The sequence below is a fragment of the Typopeltis vanoorti genome, chromosome 1, assembly GCF_054136105.1.
Source record: "Typopeltis vanoorti isolate ZY-2024b chromosome 1, IOZ_Tvanoo_1.0, whole genome shotgun sequence".
Classification (NCBI taxonomy): Eukaryota; Metazoa; Arthropoda; class Arachnida; order Uropygi; family Thelyphonidae; genus Typopeltis; species Typopeltis vanoorti.
Window position 1 is genome coordinate 87,578,966 of NC_143549.1, and position 20,682 is coordinate 87,599,647.

Sequence of the window (20,682 nt, forward strand, 5' to 3'; positions counted from 1 at the left end):
GCAAGGTTTTCCTGTAGATGTTGAAAAGAGTTGGAACCAAAACAGAGCCCTAGGGCAAGCCATTCTGAAGGAATTTGGGTCTGTTCTTTCTTCCTTCCTCCAATTTGGGCCTAAATTTTTTTGTTTGTGAGCATGGATTCTAAAAAGTATTAGGTTGCTTTGCATTTTATAATGAAACTGAGCTTTGAGAGCAAGCCTCTGATTCAGACTGTATCAGGGTAGTTGAGACTGAGAATATATATGTGGTAAGTGGTGGTAAAGGTGATTGGACAAGGGCAGGTGGCTTGGGTAGGACTGGTTATAGACCTAAAAGTGAACTGCTGTGTTCATTTACAAATGCTAGGAGTATCAGAAATAAGGGAGATGAAATGGTTTCATTGATTGAGTTTATTTGTCCCCAAATCATTGGAATAAGTGAAACATGGTTGAATAAAGATGATATCGTAACGAGAATAGAAATGGAAGGGTACAGTGTTTTTTGAGAGGATAGAAAGAACAAGAAGGGAGGGGAAGTGCTGCTAATGATAGCAGGAGAATTATGTCCACATAAGGTAAACTTGAAAGAGAGAAATAGTGACAATGGTTGTGAGGAAGTGTGGTGTGGTATGAGGTGGTGGTAAACAGGAAGACATATTTAGTTGGATGTTGCTATAGGCCAGAGAATGTGGAGGGTGGTGATGAAGAAATCTATAAACAACTTGAGTTAGTGAACAAGAGAAGGGTGATTATTATGGGTGATTTTAACTATTGTGGGTAGAGAGATTGGAATGAAGAGATAGCATTGGGGAATAAGGAAAATGAATTTCTTGAGTTCTTGAGAGACAACTATCTCATGCAGTATGTAAAGTTGGGCACTCAAGGATTGAGAGTTTTAGATCTGATCATTTCATCTGATCATTAAATTGGGAGTGGGTTTTGCGCTTCCCTTCAGTTGGTGAGAGTGATCACCTGAGTTGTGGCTAGCCATATGAAGACTTATGTGAGGTAAGGATATATGTGGAATTACAAAGATTATGACAGACGGTGGAGGGGCATCTTTCAGCCGTACCATGGTATCAGAATTTGGAGGGGAGAGTTGGTCGTGCATGGGAGGTGGTCAAAGGGGATGTTTAAACAAAGCAATATCAGAATGAATACCCAGAGTCAGAAGGATAAATCAGGTAGGAGATAGATGGATAAATATCATCATCAGGCAAGAGTTACAAAGAAAAAAGTGTGGAAGAAATATGAAGAAAGTATTCAGCAGGACATGGTGTTGTGTATGGTAAGGAAGGCTGAAGCTAATTATGAGAGAAAGCTATTTGATGAGGCCAAAAAAAAAAATCCTAAAGAGTTCTTTTGCTATGTGACAAGTAAAAGAAAGAATGACGACTTTAAAAAGTGTTGATGGTGTGGAGGTAACTGAAACAAACCAAGTAGTTGAATTACTGAGTGAGCATTTTGTAGGAGTGTACATGATGTTACAATGATAGATGTGACATTGACTGATAGGAGAATAGAGGTTGAAGAAATGGAGATGCTTAAAATATTGCAGAACCTCAATACAAACACAGACATGGGATTGCATGGCATATTATCCAGTGTTTTACGAGAATGCGCAAAGGAATTATCAGCTCCTCTGAGCAAGCTGTTTAATTTAAGCCTCAGTATTGGGAAGGTACCAATGGAGTGGGAAAAGGACAAAATAGTCCCATAAAAGAGGCTCCGAGAGAGAGAGAGAGAGAGAGAAGTATCAAATTTATAGCCCAATCAGCTTCTCTGGAGTGGTAATTAAGGTATTGGAAAAATGAGTGAAAGGCAGAATTCTGGATAGGGTGGATAGGAATAGACACTGTATAAGGGACAAAATCGTTTTATGTAATAGTAGATCTTGCTTTAGTAATTTGCTTACTTTTTTTATAATAGTGAGAATGGAGTTAGATAAGAAAAATGGCTACTCGGTGATATTGCTGGACATTTGCCAGGCTTCCACATAGAACTCTCTTGCATAAATTGGAGCAAATGAGGATGAATATGAATCTGGTGATTTGGATGAGATGGTGACTGATGAGCAGATATCAAAGAGTGGTTTATGGAGGAGCTGAGTCCAGAAGAAAGTAGTTGACCACTGGTGTACCACAGATTTCAGTACTTCGACTTCTGTTGTTTATTTTGTACATCAGTGGAGTTTGTTGATGCAAAACTGGGATGAGCAAAGGTAAATGAAGGTGATGCAATGATCCTCCAGGAAGACTTAAATAGACTAGCATTATGGGCGAAGGTAAATGACTGCCAGTTTAATGTGGTCAAGCATAAGGTGATGCATTTTGAGAAGCAAAGATCACAAACTGTGTACACTGATGAGAACAGGGACTTGGGAGGTGATTGTGGATAGGAAGTTGAAGTTTAAAGGGCATTATTGCAAAGGTCAATAAATCAGGTAGGATTTATCTTATCACATCATATTGGATTCCATAGCGCAATTGGAAGAACAACCGAACATTGTGCCCTTATTGGAAAAGACCTCTTTTAGTGCTCATTTTGATGAGTGAAATCTTTATATGGGCTTTTTCCATTGAAGGTGAGTTAGCCGATCTCATACAGAGGTACAGGATTTTTTCTCCTGGAAACCCGGATTTTTCATCCCCCATACAGGCCATGAGAACACACGCAATTTACAGACAAAATTGTTGGTAGTGGTGATGATGGTAGTGCTGTTGTGTACTGTAGATGGGAAATTAAGTAGTAGTAGGGGAGAAGGAGAGATGTGTGTGTGTAGTGGAGTACCCTCCCATGAGTCCTTGGAGGTGGCATGCAGTAATAATAATGTTAATGGGTTGGTGAAGAACATGCTGACAAGCAGGCATAAAGAAGTTATTATTCCCCTATATAAGACCACATATGGATTATTGCATGCAGATCTCTATACCAGATTCTGTGGTGATAAAGAAGTAGTGAAGAGAATCCAGAGGTAGTGATAAAGATTGTGCAGGTCATCTATGGAATGCTCCCTATGAAAACAGATTGATTGTCTATGGGCTTCAAAAACTAGCTGAGGTGAAAAAAGGAGACATGATAGAAGCATATAAGTTCATTCTTAAAGGAATTTTATGGAATTGACACTGAAGACTTTTCAGTGCATAGCAGAAAGGGAGAGAATGTGGAGTCACCCATGGAAATTGTGTGAGAGTATTGTTAGCAAGGGTGTTAGGAGTAGATTTTTTGCTTGCATTGTGGATTGCTAGAGGTGGTTGTGAATGAGTCATCAGTAAATGAGTTTAAGCAGAAGTATGATAGATATTATGTGAATAATGGATCTCCCATGATGAGTCTTCTGACACCATGGAGATACCTGTATAATAATAATTTATAGTATGATAGATTATTTTCCTAACCAGTTCTCTCCAAAGAACTAGTTAAGAAAAAATAATGTGTGTGTTGTCAGCTCTCCTTACAATTGTCCTTCTCACAGTCAATTTCAGCTTTGTATCCTCTGACATGTTAATGTTGCCAAGTGGGATTAATTTCATACTATGAGTTACTGAAGTATTTCTTGCTAGCATGATGGTTTTTGTTCTGCATTCCACTTAAAATCTGAACCTTAGTTTTCCTACAAGTTCTACTAAAACAATCAGCCTTACAAAGTAAAATCTCTCTCTCTCTCTCTCTCTCTCACACACACACACACAAATTTTTTGCTTATAGTAGTTGCATAAAACTATCAATAACTCCACATTGTAAAACCTGTACCACATCATTGTTGTTGGGGGAGGGGTTTACGATGATAGAAGGAACTTTTTAATGTATTTCTAAAACAAATGGAGGTTGTAGACTTTAAGAAAAACAGCATAAGAAACTCTTTCAGGTGACAGATACAGATAGAATGAAATGGGAGGATGGGAAGTTATTAGCTGCATGCATTTTTACAAACTTATTAAAAAAAAAAAAAGAGGAATAATGGAAGCTAGTTCAGTAGAACTGTACCTCTGAAATAGTTAAACAAACAGTATATGGTAGAACATATATGAGAATCTGATTGAAGTAAGTCTATGATGGAGTTGGGGGGGGCAGTTAAGCATTTAAAGGATGGTTTTGCACCATCTCAAATGTAAAAATAGTATTCTACTGTTCAACAGATTTCAGATTTATATAGGAGTTGTATAGGTACCATTGTCTTGAATGGAAGAACACACCAAGGTTTTTTTTGAGACTGGGGAGAATATTGATATGTTGTGCTTGTTTGTGAAAAGAAATCTGTCTTGCATGGAAGACTGTGTATTACCATAGATAAATGAAATGAAGTCTTTCATGTGAGAAATCAGCAAAACTGGATGGGATTTGCTATTGTGTGTGTGTGTGTGTGTGTGTGTGTGTGTGTGTGTGTGTGTGTGTGTGTGTGTGTGTGTGAGGAAGGGAGAGAGTCATTTTATGTACATAAGTATGGATTATTATTATCTATCACCTCCAGGGAGTCCAAAGACTCATCGAGGGAGAGTATGCCAACAGCATCGAACGATTGATCTCCTTCCAACTACTAGCCGTGCTCAAACTTACTTAACTGAGCCATTAGTAGCAGAGGCTCTACCAATTGACCAACCTTTGCTGACAATAGTATCTCATTAGTGGAGAAATCCAAAGTGTTGATGCAATGCATAGTGCTACATGTTTGCCACATGCAGAAGTTTTATTTCAAGGAGCTGGCTTGGAGATATCTTCCCTTCACAGTTTGCCAGCTCAGGAAAATAAACTAAATAAACTTACTACAAAACATACAGAAATTCAGAACAATTCTAACAGTAGTTGTTTTGAAACATACCATTAATAATACTGATTAGTCACACTTATTATTTTGCATGCAAAGCATGAAACATTCATTATTTCACAAGATCTTTGCATGGTTATTGGTCTAATGGAAATATGACAAGTTGTGCAAATGATAGACTTACATATGTCATGAAGAATGAGGCTATAGTTCATGTTTAAGGTACCATACAATCATATCACTTTTGAGGATTCCTTAAAATATCCTTGAAAAGAGATTGTCTTCCATTGAGGCAGAGGACCAACCCATTTCATTATATTCTGAGAAAACATGTGCAGTGAGATTAATTTTATCCTTACTTTTATACTCACCGTTACCCTAGTGTCTTTTTTTATGGATCTCAAAACATCTTTCATTCTGTCTGACATGAGTTTTGCCACAGTAAACGGAATCTTGCATATACAAAATTCTGTAGAGTGTGAACAGGTTAGCCGATCTCATACGGAGGTAGCAGGGTTTTTTATCCTGCATACAGACAAATTGGCTCTTCAGAACACATGTAATTTACAGACAAAAAATACTAGTTGTGGTGGGCGGTAGATGGCGTTGATGATGATTCGTAGTAGAAGTTTGGTGTAGTGGTTGAGACAGTTGTAGGTGTCCTCCCGCGATGAGTCTTCGGATTCCTTGGAGGTGTCAGGAATAATAATAATGTTTTAGATACAGTGCTGTGTATTTTGAAGCTGTTCCAATGTAGGTTGAGGAAATTTATAATCTGTTTTTTCAGTTACGTGAGTAAGGGAAGAGAAGAGTAATTTATTTGGTAACTTTTTTTTAGTATCATTTTGAAGGAATTGTCAGAATAGAAAATTAAGTTCAACTTTCTCATTTCTTTCTTCTTTGATTATTCTTGTAGCACTTTTCTTTAAGGTTATGGTCATTCCCAATTTTTATTGTGAATGATTAAAGGAGCTGGCATGAAAATATCTTGTCTATCATTTGACTTGCTAGTATTTTACCACCTGTTTTTATTAGAAAATCTAAAACTAGAAGTTTGTTAGTAAATTTAATTTTAGGGTAATGGTTGTTGAAAAAATTCAGTAGATGACTGTAAATCTTTTAAAGTATGTTCTCAAACAATAAAAACATCATCTATATCACTACTATATGTGGATTTAAAGTAGCTTATGACAGAACTGCTACTTTGAATTTTTCTGCATAAAAATTGGTGATAGGAGGCGGTTGTGGGGCGCTCGTTGCTAAACTGTGTTTCAGGAAGCAAAACTTTCTTTTCCAAGTAAAGAAAGATGATTGAAGGCATTGATGCCTTCAGTCATTTTTTTTTTTTTTATTGAAAAATGATGGGAAAAATTTATGGTGTTAGAAAGAAAAGAATCTTCAAGAATGCTAACAGATTTTTCAGTCAGAATGTTTGTGAATAACAACACCACATTCAAACTGGCTAAAATATCTGACAGGTTGATTTAAATGTCTATTAACCTCTGAACAAAATGTGATGAGTTTTTTATGAAGGAATTTGAATGTCCTATATAGTTCTTAATAATCTTGGATAAATATTTATAGAGAAGATATATGGGAAAACTTATGCAATCTGCTATCATCTGGAGAGAAATATCAGCTTTATATATTTTTGGCATATTATATAATCTAGGAGTGATAGGGTGTTGACATTTAATTTGTCTTTTTACGATCCTCTGTGAAACTAATTGTGTGCGTGATAAGGTCATTGCTTTGAATATGTGAGGACCAGGTAGGTTCTTACTAATTGTGATGTTTACTTTTGGGAGTAACTGTGAATCCAAACCATTTCCTTAAAATTGAAGGTTTCCACTTGGTTAAGTTTGAAACTGGAGAGAGATTTTCAGTTTTCTCTATAGGTAAGGAATGCCTTGTTCCCTGTTGGAGCTGATTTAGAGGTTAAATTTTTAGAATAAACAGTCTTTGCAGCTACTTTATATATATATATATTTTTTTTTTAATGCATATTATTGATAACATTCCAAGTACTTAGAAGTAATGAATTAGTAAAGGTGCTATGTAAATTACAGGTATATGTTCTGTAGAAAATATCTCTGATCTGGTGGTTTGAATTTAGGCACATATAGAGTGCTCTGTTACATGCTTTTATTGCTCTGTTATATCTCTGGCATGGTATAGAATAAAGTATTTCTTACCTAGGGAGAAAGTTGGTAAGGTCTCCAATTATAAACTTAACCATATAGATGTTGAAAGTTTATTTTTCACTTGGTCAGACTATAATAAATTTAGTTTGATCCTTTATCCAAGTGTGTGCAAACAAAGTTTGCACCTGAAAGTATCTTCAGGACTGGGGTAAAGTGGTACAACACCAGGCAACTCCTTGCAAAGGTGGAGCAAGCTACTAACACTCCTATCTCAGTATCTCCCATAATGCAAAACACATCCCCTTGTATATATGTATAATGTTATGCATTAAGGGAAGGGCCACTACCCAGACTAGTTTCAACCTTTATTGAGGTCTCTTCAGTGGGAGCCAGGCCCAAGTGGAGATACCTCAATGAAGAGACCTCAATAAAGGTTTTTCCAAAGGATCATCCACTGCGAAGAACACAAAAATTACATCTGCGATCACCTGTATGGCAACTTAGAATTGGCAGATGCTCTGCTTATTTCTTCACATATGATCAGACGGAGGAAGACATCAATATTACACAGAAGTTATTAAAGGTCTGATAGACTATTTTTAGAATTTGCATCAGGTGTGAAGCACCCCCCCCCAACCTCAACAAGTATGGTTGCATTAATTTGACAAAGATCCGAGAGACAATCGTTTTGAGACCTGATAGGCTGATTTCTCCAAATTAACTTTACGATTATCTGGCCCATAACCAAACAGAACTAATGTCCTAATGTTAGGACATTAATTCTGTTTGAGTTACAGTTTGAATTGTTTTTCACAATTATTTAGTCAGTGCTGTGTGCTTGTCAGAGTTATAATTTGTACTCTGAAGATTCTGCGTAGAAATGGAGTGAAAGATGATTAGTAAAGTTTAATAAATGTATATTTTTTCTTCTATTGGTATTGTTTGTAGCATGATCTGTTATTATGAATAATTAGTGACACCTAAGCCTTTCTTTTGCATTGTGTGTGTTGGACTATGATAATATCTAGTATGCTGTAAACATATTTCCAGAAAATGATGATGCTGACAATGGTTTAGTGTTTCAGTGATGATGCACTTAATTTTTGTTTAAAGCTACAAACATTGATAAAGCTAATTTGAATTTTTTTTTTTTTTTGGAGGAGATAGTTGTTAGCATTTTTTAATGATTTTTTGGTACTGCTTTTTACAGCATCATATTGTTTAAGGAAATTGACAATGTAGACTAGATAACTTCTTATATTTTGCTGAAGTTAAATCAGTACCTTCAGAGATTAATACACTGGTATTAAGCATGTGCATGTGGCCACACATCAGTATCAAAAATGGAACAGGAGAGATACAGGATTACCTCAAGTCCTATAATTACACCACCAGTTGTTGGATTTGTTTGGGTGTTCTTGGCTGTTGGGCTGACTGTTTGCCAATGACGATTTCCCATATAAGAAGCAGTTTGATACAAACATATTTGCAGAGGCATAGCTAGATGGGTGGGGGTGGAGGGGGGAGTACTTTGAACATTTTTGAACTTTTGCAGTTAATTCTAAAATACAGTCTCGAGAACTCATATCCAAATATTGTAATACTACAGCAAATTTTCCTCACCATTGCTGTAAGTGTTGCTAGTTGTAAGAGGAGTTTTTCTAAATAAAATTGATTAAGAATTACCTAAATTATTATGAAATAGACTTCAACAATGTCATAGACGATTTTGCTAACAGAAAAGCAAGAAAAATAACATTTTAGAATGTTGAAATTAAAGTTTTACTTCAAAAATAAATATAGTGTTTTAATTTATTTCCCTACACGTCGTTTTGACTTTTTGTAGTATTTTTGGTGTGTGTTGAGAGGGGCGGAAAACTCAGCAAACTTTTGCCCTGAGCGGCAAAAGCTCTATCTACACCACTGTATTTGTTTAGGTTGGGATAGTTGGTAAGAGCTACAGCAGATTCGAGGAAAAGTCTCTAGAATTTAAATTTGCTTTGGTGGAGTAAGTGGCTTTTTTTTTTTCTCCACCGGATCCTGTACCATGTATCTAGGACATGGTCTACTAATCCTCAGCAGCTGTAGTAGTAGTGGAATGGATGTAATCTTCGTGCTGATACACGGATGCTGGCTCTGTCCTCCCTGTTTGGCCATAGTATGAACGGTTGCAGCTAGTCTTATAACCTCTGGATTTACACTCTGGGTAAATCCAGAGGTTGTAGCTGGTCTTTTGGTGTGTGTGGGGGGGGGAAAGCAGATAAGGGTTGCTAGCTTTCTGTGAAGTTAATAAGTGTTCACAAGATTGTGCTTTTTTTAAGATCTTGGCCACCTTTTCTGATATGCCATGATTACTGATACACCACATATCAGAAAAGGAGGCCAAGAGTCATGATGTTTGGGGGGGGAGAGAGAGAGAGATGAGTTACGTATGGCAGGTTTGAAAGAGAACATTCTTTTTCATCATCAGTGTAAATATTGCAAAAATGATTAAGTGGTTGGCCAAGTACATGGCTTACTTATTCTTCACCCATTAGGCTTATAGGTTCACATGCAGATATGAATATGGATGTTTGTGAAATTTTGATGGGAAATGAATTTCCCCCAATGTGAGACCACTGCCCTGTTTATTGATGGCATTGTAGTAGCATGAAAAATTTCCCTGTTTAGTTTCCAGAACTATGTTTCTAGATAATGTGAAAATATATAAATAAACGAAATGAAAAGATAGCCATCCATGATGCTAATATAATACAGGTTTACAACCTTTTGTGGGTGTGTCACATAAAAAAAAAAATCATTCAGGCTTGATTTAAAAACTCAGAAGCCTAGACAAGTGCCAAATGCAGTCATGAAGAAAAAAAAAAAATGAATGTAAAGCAGCTTAAACCTATTTATTTAATTAGTTTATACATTAAAGCTTCAGATCTCATTATGTATAAGGTATTAAATATTTCATTCAGATATATTTTTCATTTTAATGATATATTTAAATAAATTTTAGTTTTGCTGGATAAAAATCATTTTTTGCCTCCTTAAAACACTAAAGGCTTATTCCAGTACAGAAATTTATATCAATGAACAAAAAAACACCATGAATTAACTCTCATTCTACTGGATCTAACTTGTATAGTGAGTTGCCTTGGCATTGCACTATAAGGCACTGAAAAAATTCATAGCCTGTCTAAAGTTGAAATATGTTCTATATACACCTTCTGGCCATTGACATTACAAGAATAATACCACACATTTTTAGGATACCTAATAGTATTATATTGTATTTTTTATTTAATTGTATAATTTCTAAAGGATCATTTCAATTTCAAAAATAATTTTTAATAAGAGAAAACTATATATACTTCATAAGGCTGTTTTGAGAAAATTGACTAAATAAAAATAAACATCATAATTAAAATATTTATATCCTTACATTTTACAGACATCATTAATATTATTCCATTCAGAATTATTAGCACAGTTTGAGGTGACAAAAATGATTTCATTGGCTCTCTGACTATTGTTCCTCTAAACAGCAGTTTATAAATTGCATCATTCATGAAGGTAGGTAGCTGTACTAGGTCATTTGTCATCTGAACAAGAACATGTGTGAGGCAGGTGGCTCTTCGTCTCACTACCAAATGCAATTTATAACACACAAATAGTACTTTAGATATGTATTGTTCTATACAAATATATATTTAGAGGATGTTTTTTTTTCTCCCTTTAGGAGAGTCCACAGAAGAAAGAGATTAAGGAGTTAGTAGTAAGTCCAGGTAATGTGAAAGAAAAAGCTCAGAAACTGAATAAAATGGCTTCTGAGTTAGATCTTAGTCAAAAAAGTCCTTGTACCTCTTCTCAAACAAACAATAAAAAGCGTGAAGGCAGAGGAGACAGAGTAAGTATTGTCACCTTTTAGTTGCTTAATATATTTTGATTTGTTAGCTTCTTTGGACTTAAAAATGTTACATAGTTATTTTCTTTTAGTATATGATTCAGAATAGTTCAAAATTTTGAATGATATTTGATTGACACACACACACACACACACACACACACACACACACACACACACACACACACATATAATTTCAATTTTAATATAGCATTGTTAATAATTTGGATATACTAATTATCATTATTTATTTAAAAGCTTAACAATTATTGCAGACTAAAATATTACTACAGTAAATATATAGTAAAAATTGTACATTATGTATGTGTGTATAATATAGTAAAATAATGGTCTCTTTGGGTTCTTTCATTTTCAAAATTATAGTATTTTGTGAATTTATTATTATATTCTTTCTAGTGTAATATATCAGATGTCTCAAACTATGGTCTGCATGCAGACCATAAAGCTATTTGGACTATATATTCCAATAGAGTAAACTGATTATTATATATACAGTTTATTTTTAAAACTGTTTATTTATTTTTTTCACTTCATAAATTATGTATGAGGATTTAATCTTTAAGGGATAAATATATAAGTTTTATCAGCTTTCCATGTCAACTAATATCTTAATTAACATACAAAACTTGATGAAATTAACTATCCAGCCAATCAAAAAATCGTGTAGATTAGTCAGTTATATTTATGTACAACATAATGGCCCACATTTTGTAATTCTGCATTTAATATATTCTTTCCATGTAGGGCATACATGATGATGATGATTCTTCTTCAGTATCTACAGTAAGTATTATAAATTTATTTTTACAAAAAATTTTGGCATTATTTTAAAAGAAAAATTATTCCATAATTTATAAAATGTTCATCTCCTAAATTATAGGATGAACAGATCACTCCGAATAGATTGTTTAACTAGTAGTGATCTAGTTTTTTCACTGAAAGGTTGCATTTCAATTAGACTTCTTTACTTGAATATATCAATATGGTATAATTCCAAAATAGTTTTTACTTCTAATAGTACTGTGAAATGGATACCACTGAAAATTTTTCTTGATATGAACTGAAAGTCAGAAGTACAATAAATAAATTTCATGAAATTTCTATAAAAATTTCTGAAAGTAAATTTCCCAAACTATGAATTTTTGATCATTATTAATAACATATACCATATAATAATAATTATAATAATAAAATGATACTTATCATTATAATGCTTGCACTTAATTATAATACTCATCAAGAGAAACCTATATGTCCAGGGAGCTTAAAAAATTATTTACAATATCTTTCTTCCTCATATTAAACTTATATTCACTGAAACATGCCCACACTTGACAAACCATTTGACTCATTTACCATTCTCCAAGCAAAAAAAAAATGCAATCCTCACACCCTTAATCAAATTCTTATACATCTTATGATCCCTTGTTCTCTCACCTCATCGGTCTTATAAAACTCTATCAGTAACTCATATGCTTCTATTATACTCCCTCTTTTTAACCTCAACTAAATTTTGAACCTGCAAACCTTCAGTCCTCATGGAAAACATTGCACAGATCTGTTACCATTACTTATCTGTTAGTACCACTGGATCCTCTCCACCAGTTCAGGCAACTAAATCTTCATTAGTTATCAGTCTGGTTACTAGTCAGTATTAGTTATCTGACAAACAGTATACTACCAGATAACCCCTGACTGGTGTTATCAGTATTGTCCACCAAAATCAGGCTGTAACATAAGTATACTATTGGAATAAAATGATGTAATAAATTTTATTATACTACTATAATAAATATAATAAAATAAGATATATGCTGTTAAAAGAAAATAAGTCATACTATTGCTGAAAATATTTATATAGTTTTTCAGAAATGTATGATACCATAAACTGCTAAAAAGAAAATTTATGCAGATTTGCTAAATCTGGTTAACTCTACCTAAACTTTTCTGTTTAGTAATTCAGAAACTGAGCTAAGAATTTTTCTGGCTTCTTTACTATAGTAGTCCACTTTAATTTTCTATTAAAATGTTAATTCTCTGTCACTGATTAACAAAATTTAGCTATTTTTTGGTTCTAGTCATGGTAGTTTTCTTCAGAAAGGTTTATTCTTTGCATTTTAATTTACAGCTTTAATAAATGGAATTAAATTGAGTGAAAGATGCACTGCATTATTATATATCCACCAAGATTAAAATTACAGTTCAGTAATTTTAAATAAACTAAAAGAGAAATTTATTCTTTTTTTTTTTATTTGGCTGCATTAACACACACAGATATTCACTGCAGTAGTGAAATAGTTATACACTATAAATTGCATAAATTAAATTTTAAACTCTTCACAGAGTTTGGATGCCTCTTAATATCTGTTTAAATAGCTTATTGATTAAGTAATTAGCACCTAAATTAAGATGCAAGGGAACACATTGTATATTAATCACATTCATCAACCTTGAGCCCATTAACTGACATACACACTCATTGCTTTTAGATTTGAACAGTTTGAAGTGACAGTCACTTTTTTTAAAATGTATTTGCAGTTAGATCCACGAAGGAAAGAGTGGATGTTAAAGGCTGCCAAAGCAGATTACCATGAGCTTGTTAGACTTCTAAAGGAAGAGCCTAAACTTGCACATGTTAAGGTAAAGTAAACCAGGAGGTTTATGGCATTCTTCTTTGTTTCTTAGATTAGCACTATAATTGAATTATGATATCCTTAAGGTAATTTTTTGTGCTTTTGTATTTGTCATTTCAAATTATGAATGACAGTATTGAATGGTAGCATAATTTTGCTTGTAATAAATACAGTACATGTGTGTGTGAGAGAGATGATAGCAATTGTAAAAAAATGTTAAAAACATGAATAAGGAACCAGATAATCTTATTGCAAATAATATGGGTGCAGTTTTATTTCTAACTTGATATTTTTATTTTCATAAATAACTTTTAGAAAACAAGGGTAATAACTAACTTTATTTTATTTAAAATTAGTTAAAATTTCATTCCAGAACTAATCTTGTTAATTTTAAAGAATTAGTTGTAATTAACTATATTCATCACAGCCAATTTTTTTTCTAACTTCCCTAATTCCCTTTCCATTCTCTATCCAAAAGCATTAACGTTTCATGAGTATAGCAAACTTGTAAGAACTAAGGAAATAGTTTATTATAGTGGATAGTTCATTGTAGTGAATTTCTATTATCATGGCACATTATACCTAATACCTGTTATATTTTTTGTTAGAAATGTTCATTAGTTTGTTATAATGGTGTTTGCTATATGAAAATCAACTTTATTTCAATAATTTTCTTGTGAATTCATTAAGAGAATTCATTTAGCCATTTCATCGAGGGAAATCCAAAATTCTGAGGGGGCAAACAAATAAAAGTAGTGTTTTTTATGGAGGGTGGTGAGTACATGATATGATTGACTTTGTTGGATCTTGAGTAGATATCCTGTAATGAGTCTTTTGGCACTATAGCAGTTGTCATTATAATATTTAAAAAGAACTTACCCCTTTGTCTGAGATGGGAAAGTGAGCCTTGGTTGAAAAGCTCTTGACATCCTTGAACAGGATTTATATCAACATCTTGCTAATGAAACAATATGTACCCCTTCCATGCATTCTGTGTGTGTGCTTATTATGCATCTATAAATTTTTATTATTATTACTTGACACCTCCAAGGAGTCATTGTGGGAGGGCACTTCACTCCACTGCACAACATCTCTCTGTCTCCCCTACTACTTAATTCTCCTACACACAACTACACTACTACTACTACTACTGCCAATGCCATCTACTGTCTGTCACCATCGACAATGGTATCTTTTATGTCTGTAAATTGTGTGTTTTCTCATGGTCCTATATGCAGGATGAAAATCCTGAGTTTCCAGGAGGAAAATCCTGTTATCTCTATATGAGATCAGCTAACTCACCTTCGATTGAAAAAAAGCCCATTTAAAGATTCCTCTCATCATGACAAGAATCGAATTCAGGTCTTTCCTAATTGAAGAGTGCGATGTTCCTTTATTCTTCCAATTGCACTATGGAGGTGCTCAATAAATGTCTAAAAAAGTTTGTTTCGTTTTAAAATCATGCCATAACCCATGGAGCAGTCTGACCCATCTGAAAATTCTATCTTATTTGCAAAGCATTGGGAAAGTCATTAAAAAAAAGCACTTCGAAAATAGTCATTTTAAATGTTTTATCTGAAACAACACAAGTAGGGTAAAGCACTCTATCATGAGGAGAATCAAGGGTTTTTGAGAATCCAAGTTTCTTGGCCATGACAGGCCATTGAGCCTAACACAATAGGAAGATAGGTTTGAGACCTGAAAGTGTACAGACAATGCTATGTTTCCTGATATATTGTCCAGTTTTTATAGTGAAACCTATGTATTATGATTTTTTTTTAAATTAATCAAGTTGTAAATTGTATGAATAGCAATATTAGGTTAAAAATAGGTATCTTATGAAAATGCTACACTCATTGTACATATTATGCTGTCTGATCTACAACTATGGACTGGATGTAGCCCATTTAATCTTGTGCAATAGTATATTGACAAATATCTTAATATACTTAGATATTTTTAAGTTGCACATGCACACGCATGCATGCTGACATACATTGCATATGTAACTGTAGAAAGTTTTTCTGCTTTGTTATACATGTATATTAAACTTGACTAAAAAATATGTTTGTTTAAATCGTTTACCCAAGTATAAACAAAGTTTGCAAGTGATGTACCTTCACAACTAATCTACTTCTATATTGAAATGTTTAACTTCACATCAATTGCCTCTGTATCCCATACAAAGCACATGCTACCATCAGCACTCATTAATGTTATCCTTCCATAGTAATTTCTTCCTTTTATTTTACTTGCCACAGAGCAAAAGAAATGCTCTGGAATATCATTTGTCTTGCAGGGCTAATTTATTCTCATGATCTGATATTTTTATACCTTTCAGTATTAATTAAAAGAGAGAGAGAGGGGGGTGGATACATAACTTTGAAGAACATGCAGCATTCATAGATTTAGGAATTAACAAAAAATCAACTTAGGAATTAAAAAGTTTTGGAACAAAGTAAACAGATATAAATTATTTGATATATTAAAAATGATTTACCTATAAATTTACTAAAACTGCTTCCCAAACTATGCATTAAAGTCTATATTATAAATATGAAAAAAAGAAAAGAAGTAAGAGAAACCAAAAGCATATTAAGTCATAGGAGGGCTTAAGTGTGCAGGTTCCAATCCGACTGTGGAGCTAGGTGAGAGAGCAATTTCATTGACTGGGTATGAGACCATCACCCCCACTTATTAGAGTCCTGAAGTGACTTGCAGAAGTTCATGGTCTCTAGAGAAGGATTTCTGTTGTATATAAAAAATACAAAATAAATAATTTAAAAGAACTTTAAAAATCCTAAAAAATCTTTAGTTCATGCAATGGTACTAACGCACTATAGTTTTACAACTTTTCATGTGTGAGTGATGCATAAAGTAATACTTAAGAATGTCCTTCATCCCTGATATTATTTGAAATGTATAGGAAGCAACTAATTGAGGAATAGAGGATAAGAAAACAAAGAAGAAATTTGATAAAAAAAAAATAATGATTTTATTCTAGAAAATCTGCTCTTTGCAAGATAATCAGGTGGTGTATTTGCTGAAAATGCAGATAACCCACAAAACCGTATATAAATTAAATTTAATAATGCAACGGTGTATATCAATTTCTCCAAGAAAAAAACAGATCTGTAACAATTAGGATGGATATCTATCTTAAAAAAATTGTAAAAAACAACAAAACTTGAATGAGTCAGTAATTTTAACTATTTGGACCATAAAATAAGTTACAGTGAAGATGTAGAAATTTTCCAATGTAAATAGAATTTAAAATTTAAGCCAGCATTAGTCAACAGAAAAAGAGCAGATTAAGAATGTATAACATCGAAGTGAAGTCAAAGGAAATAAGGAAATAATTACTTGCTGCAGTGAAAGAATAAGAAGTTATACAAGACCAGGAAAACAAAAAAAACTAGAAGACGTACTAAAAGAACAATCAGACACCAGTAATAGAAACGACACAAAAATAACTGCAAAGATTAAATAAATAGGACAAATGCTAGATGAAAGATATCCCCAACTAGTTAATGAATTATATACAAAGGAAATAAGAACCTGAGGAAGACTAATGATATTGGTTAATGACAATATCAAGCCTCCTAAATTCGCGAAAGGAAGAAGATTAAAAATTATTGCTGGCTGTCAGCGCAGTATGTATTGACTGTCCAGTGTGAGAACATAATCAGCATACCTACTCGAAAAACTCATTTTAGAATTATTGACTACTACTACTCACTGTACAGTATCATTTTAGAGGGTTTTCAAGTATTCTTCAAATTTTATTTTATTTTATATTGTTTCCTAACAATGAAGAAATGTCGTAGTTATTAAAATTATGGTAAATCTGGATTTAGTCAGCGCGAGCCTCTTGGAAGTATTGAACTAGTCAGATTGTCTACAGTACACTCAATTAGGTACCTGCTGTTAGGAGTCATATAACGGAGGGCGTTTTGGGGTGGTTCCTCACGCCTCTTTGGCGTCTGTGGTTAGCACTAATGCCAGACTGCGAGAGTCCTTGTATTTCTTAGGCTCACTAACGTTGACAGATTTTCGTCCGGAGGTCGCAGGATGTGTCCCTTTGGACTTTGAGAGATGATCTTGAGTATACACGATGGCACCTGTTTTTGATTAGCCCTTCGTCACTTTTCATTCCGCGGATGGACAGATCGGTTCCCCAGTTCAGTTGACTCATTTACTTTGTCACTTAAACTGAAGTTGGCGAATTTATCTACGGAATGCTTGCCCTCACTTGGTGTTGGTTTTCTTAGAAAAATTGCTCGTACTTATTCTGTTCGCAAATTGATTTTGACATCTGAGCGGAAGTCCAGTTGTCTCATAATGTAGGGTCATCCTAAATATTTACAAATTTAACCTACGCTGGTTGTCTGTGATTTGGCTGGATAATTATTCGCAAATATTTCCCGTCCTTTGAATTCAGTATATCAAAACTTTTCGACAAAGAAAGACGGTAAAAAATCATTATTGTATCTTTAATTCCTAACAACTTTTAAAAATCAGCCTTGCTCTCCATACAGTAAACAGAACTTCCATGAATGTTAAAATTCTTGCCTCATCCCAATGTATTCGATGCTGTCGCAATAATTTAGCGAGAATCGTTGTAGTGATTGACTTGCTTTTATGGGTTGTTGTATACGGCGGCCACAGAAATTGCCGTTACAGGAAGCGTACCTTCCTGTATGTTGAAATGCCCAATATGTCCTAGTTAGTCATACGTTTAACTAAAATTTGTATATTTATCATAAAGGAAGGTGTTGTTTAAAAAAAAAAAAAATATTCATTTAGGTCATGATTGCCGCTTTGGGAACTGGAGTGTAAAGTTAATATTCCAAAATCCTGTTCGAATTCGGTTCCTCCCCTGGCCAATGCAGTTGCCACTATCGTTGTTTGTACACTATCACTGATAGAATACAAACATTATTTTACTTGACTACTGAAGTATGCTTGACATGCATTTTATTATGTATATATGATAATAAAATATATCACATCCATTCCAAAACTTTACAGTTGGGCAGAATTAAGAAACGTTCAGACTTAATCCTGATTTTCCTGCAGTCTTTATTTCTGTGTTTATTGTATATTTTTAAACTTTTACGTGTTCCGGAGTTTTCCTTTCAGTAATACAACACTTTTTTTTAAATGAACTTACACGTATATCAGTTGTGCCAGTACATTGTTTGGATATATGAATCACTGTCACGTGGATATGACCCATTAACAGTTTAGATATGAAATGGCAGAAGTTAGAGATTCAAGAAAACAAAGACTTGATGAATATATGGTAGTAACTTATTTCTGCATCGAATCAACAAATAAAATTCTCGGATTACAAAAAAAAAAAAAATATATATATATAGTTTGATTTTCTAATTCGAAAATAAAGTTAATATTTTTACATACTTGATTAAGCACACATTACAATACAACGATTTACTTTTCATTTACTTACGAAAGGTTACAAACATATAGTTCATCAGTACCATGACAGTGAGATTGCTATAGGCAGTAGACAGTTTCTAGTTAAGAAGCCATTAGAATCTGCCTTCTACAGCTGTATGTGTGTGTGTGTGTGTTTAAGGCGTCTTCCATCTTATGCTAATTTTTATATTTATTTTACATAATCCAGAAACCTGCTCTCTAAAGACCAGACACGGAACTTTATAAGCCACTTCATGCCTCCAATAAGTGTGGAGGTGGTCTCGCACCAGACTCTGAGATTCATCTCCCACCTAACATCACTATCACAATCATTCATGTCCATGTAGGCATTTCGTACTTGAGCCCTGTTTGGAGAGCGAATACGTTAACCACTCGGACAATGAGGCCGGTATTTTTATATTATAAAAAAGTGTTGTAGGCTGCTAACCTTTTCGAAATTGTTTGCTGATTTTCAGGATATCAATCATAAGTTAGTAAGAAAGTGAATATCACTTCCTTTATGAAACTCCCTTATACATACACACAATTCTCTTGAGACGACTAGGTTACTCTTTGTGAAATCGAATCAATCATGAAATTATGCGAGGTGTCCATATCCGTGTAGCTTGGATGTTCGTTAGAGCCTCTGCAGCTCAGTTGGAACGTTTACACACGGATCTGCAGTCATAAAATACATACGTGTGTGTACCAACTGAGCTACGGAGGCTCTAACGAACATCCATGCTACACGGATATGACATGTAATCCCTCATTGGCGGACTCAACCAATCCTAAAGGACGGTTTAAAAAAAATTTCCCCCCACCCACACAAAATGGATACTCGTTACTGTTTAGGGTAAATGATGTTATTTCTAGGTTTTGTCTCTAGAGCAAGGTTTCTCGATTATCTTGAGACTTAGGCTTCTGTGTGAATGGGCTATAAATTTATAACCTTTCATAATGGAATTTTTGAGCCTCCGTAGCTCAGTCGGTATAGACCAGGGCTGTCCAAAGCACTGGCCACTTGTGGGTTTTGATTTTCACGAGCAAAAGAATAAAATACCAATTTGAATCGAATGTGTATTAGATATTTTAATTCTATCACTAATCGATAATCTCGATGTTGGTAATTTTATTTGATGTTTTTACATCACTATATACCCACGTGTTTCAAATATTAGATGTATCCAAGTTCTTACACTGTTTTGTTCCAACGCGTATGCTCCGGGCGCTCACAGGGAACGTGAGCGCGCCATTTGCGCAATTGTGTTGTTCTTTTCTTCAGCTTTCGAGGTTGTGTCGCTGTTGCTCACCAGACCACAAGATACGCACTGTGATGCGGCCCGCGGATAAATCTTTTTTTTTTTTAATGCAGCCCTCGGATTACCTGAGGTTGGACAGCCTTGGTGTAGACCAGGGATCGCCAAACTTCTTTGACCGTCGACCCCTTCAAGAGTTCCTTGACTTTTTATCGACCCCCTCTATTTTACTATTACGTAATTATAATACGACAAGCAAAAAAGACGCTCGTGAGTTTTTAGATAGTTGCAGTGTTTGTTGTATGTATAATATAGTATATATTATTATATTGGCTTAACGTCAAAGGGATACGTTTTTGTTTTTGACGTCCTTCTTAACATTACATATTTGATAGGAGGAATAAATAATATATAAAATTTAATTTAGATAACAAAATAATAATAATACAATCTTCCTTATATATATGAAAATAAGACTTAAATAAAAGAGCCAATAGGCTTCACATCGGCGATGTAACATTATTTAAATGAAGGGGATATTAAATCCCAC

General features: G+C 34.0%; 1 protein-coding gene across 1 annotated transcript in view; it reads left to right on the forward strand.

Moving 5' to 3' along the window:
* LOC150110183 (uncharacterized) overlaps nt 1-20,682 on the forward strand; it is a 122,353-nt gene that overhangs the window by 31,278 nt on the left and 70,393 nt on the right. The window contains exons 3-5 of the mRNA XM_090392206.1: nt 10,613-10,780; nt 11,543-11,581; nt 13,337-13,438. Coding sequence (XP_090248332.1) covers nt 10,613-10,780; nt 11,543-11,581; nt 13,337-13,438 — 309 coding nt within the window. The remainder of the gene's footprint in view (nt 1-10,612; nt 10,781-11,542; nt 11,582-13,336; nt 13,439-20,682) is intronic.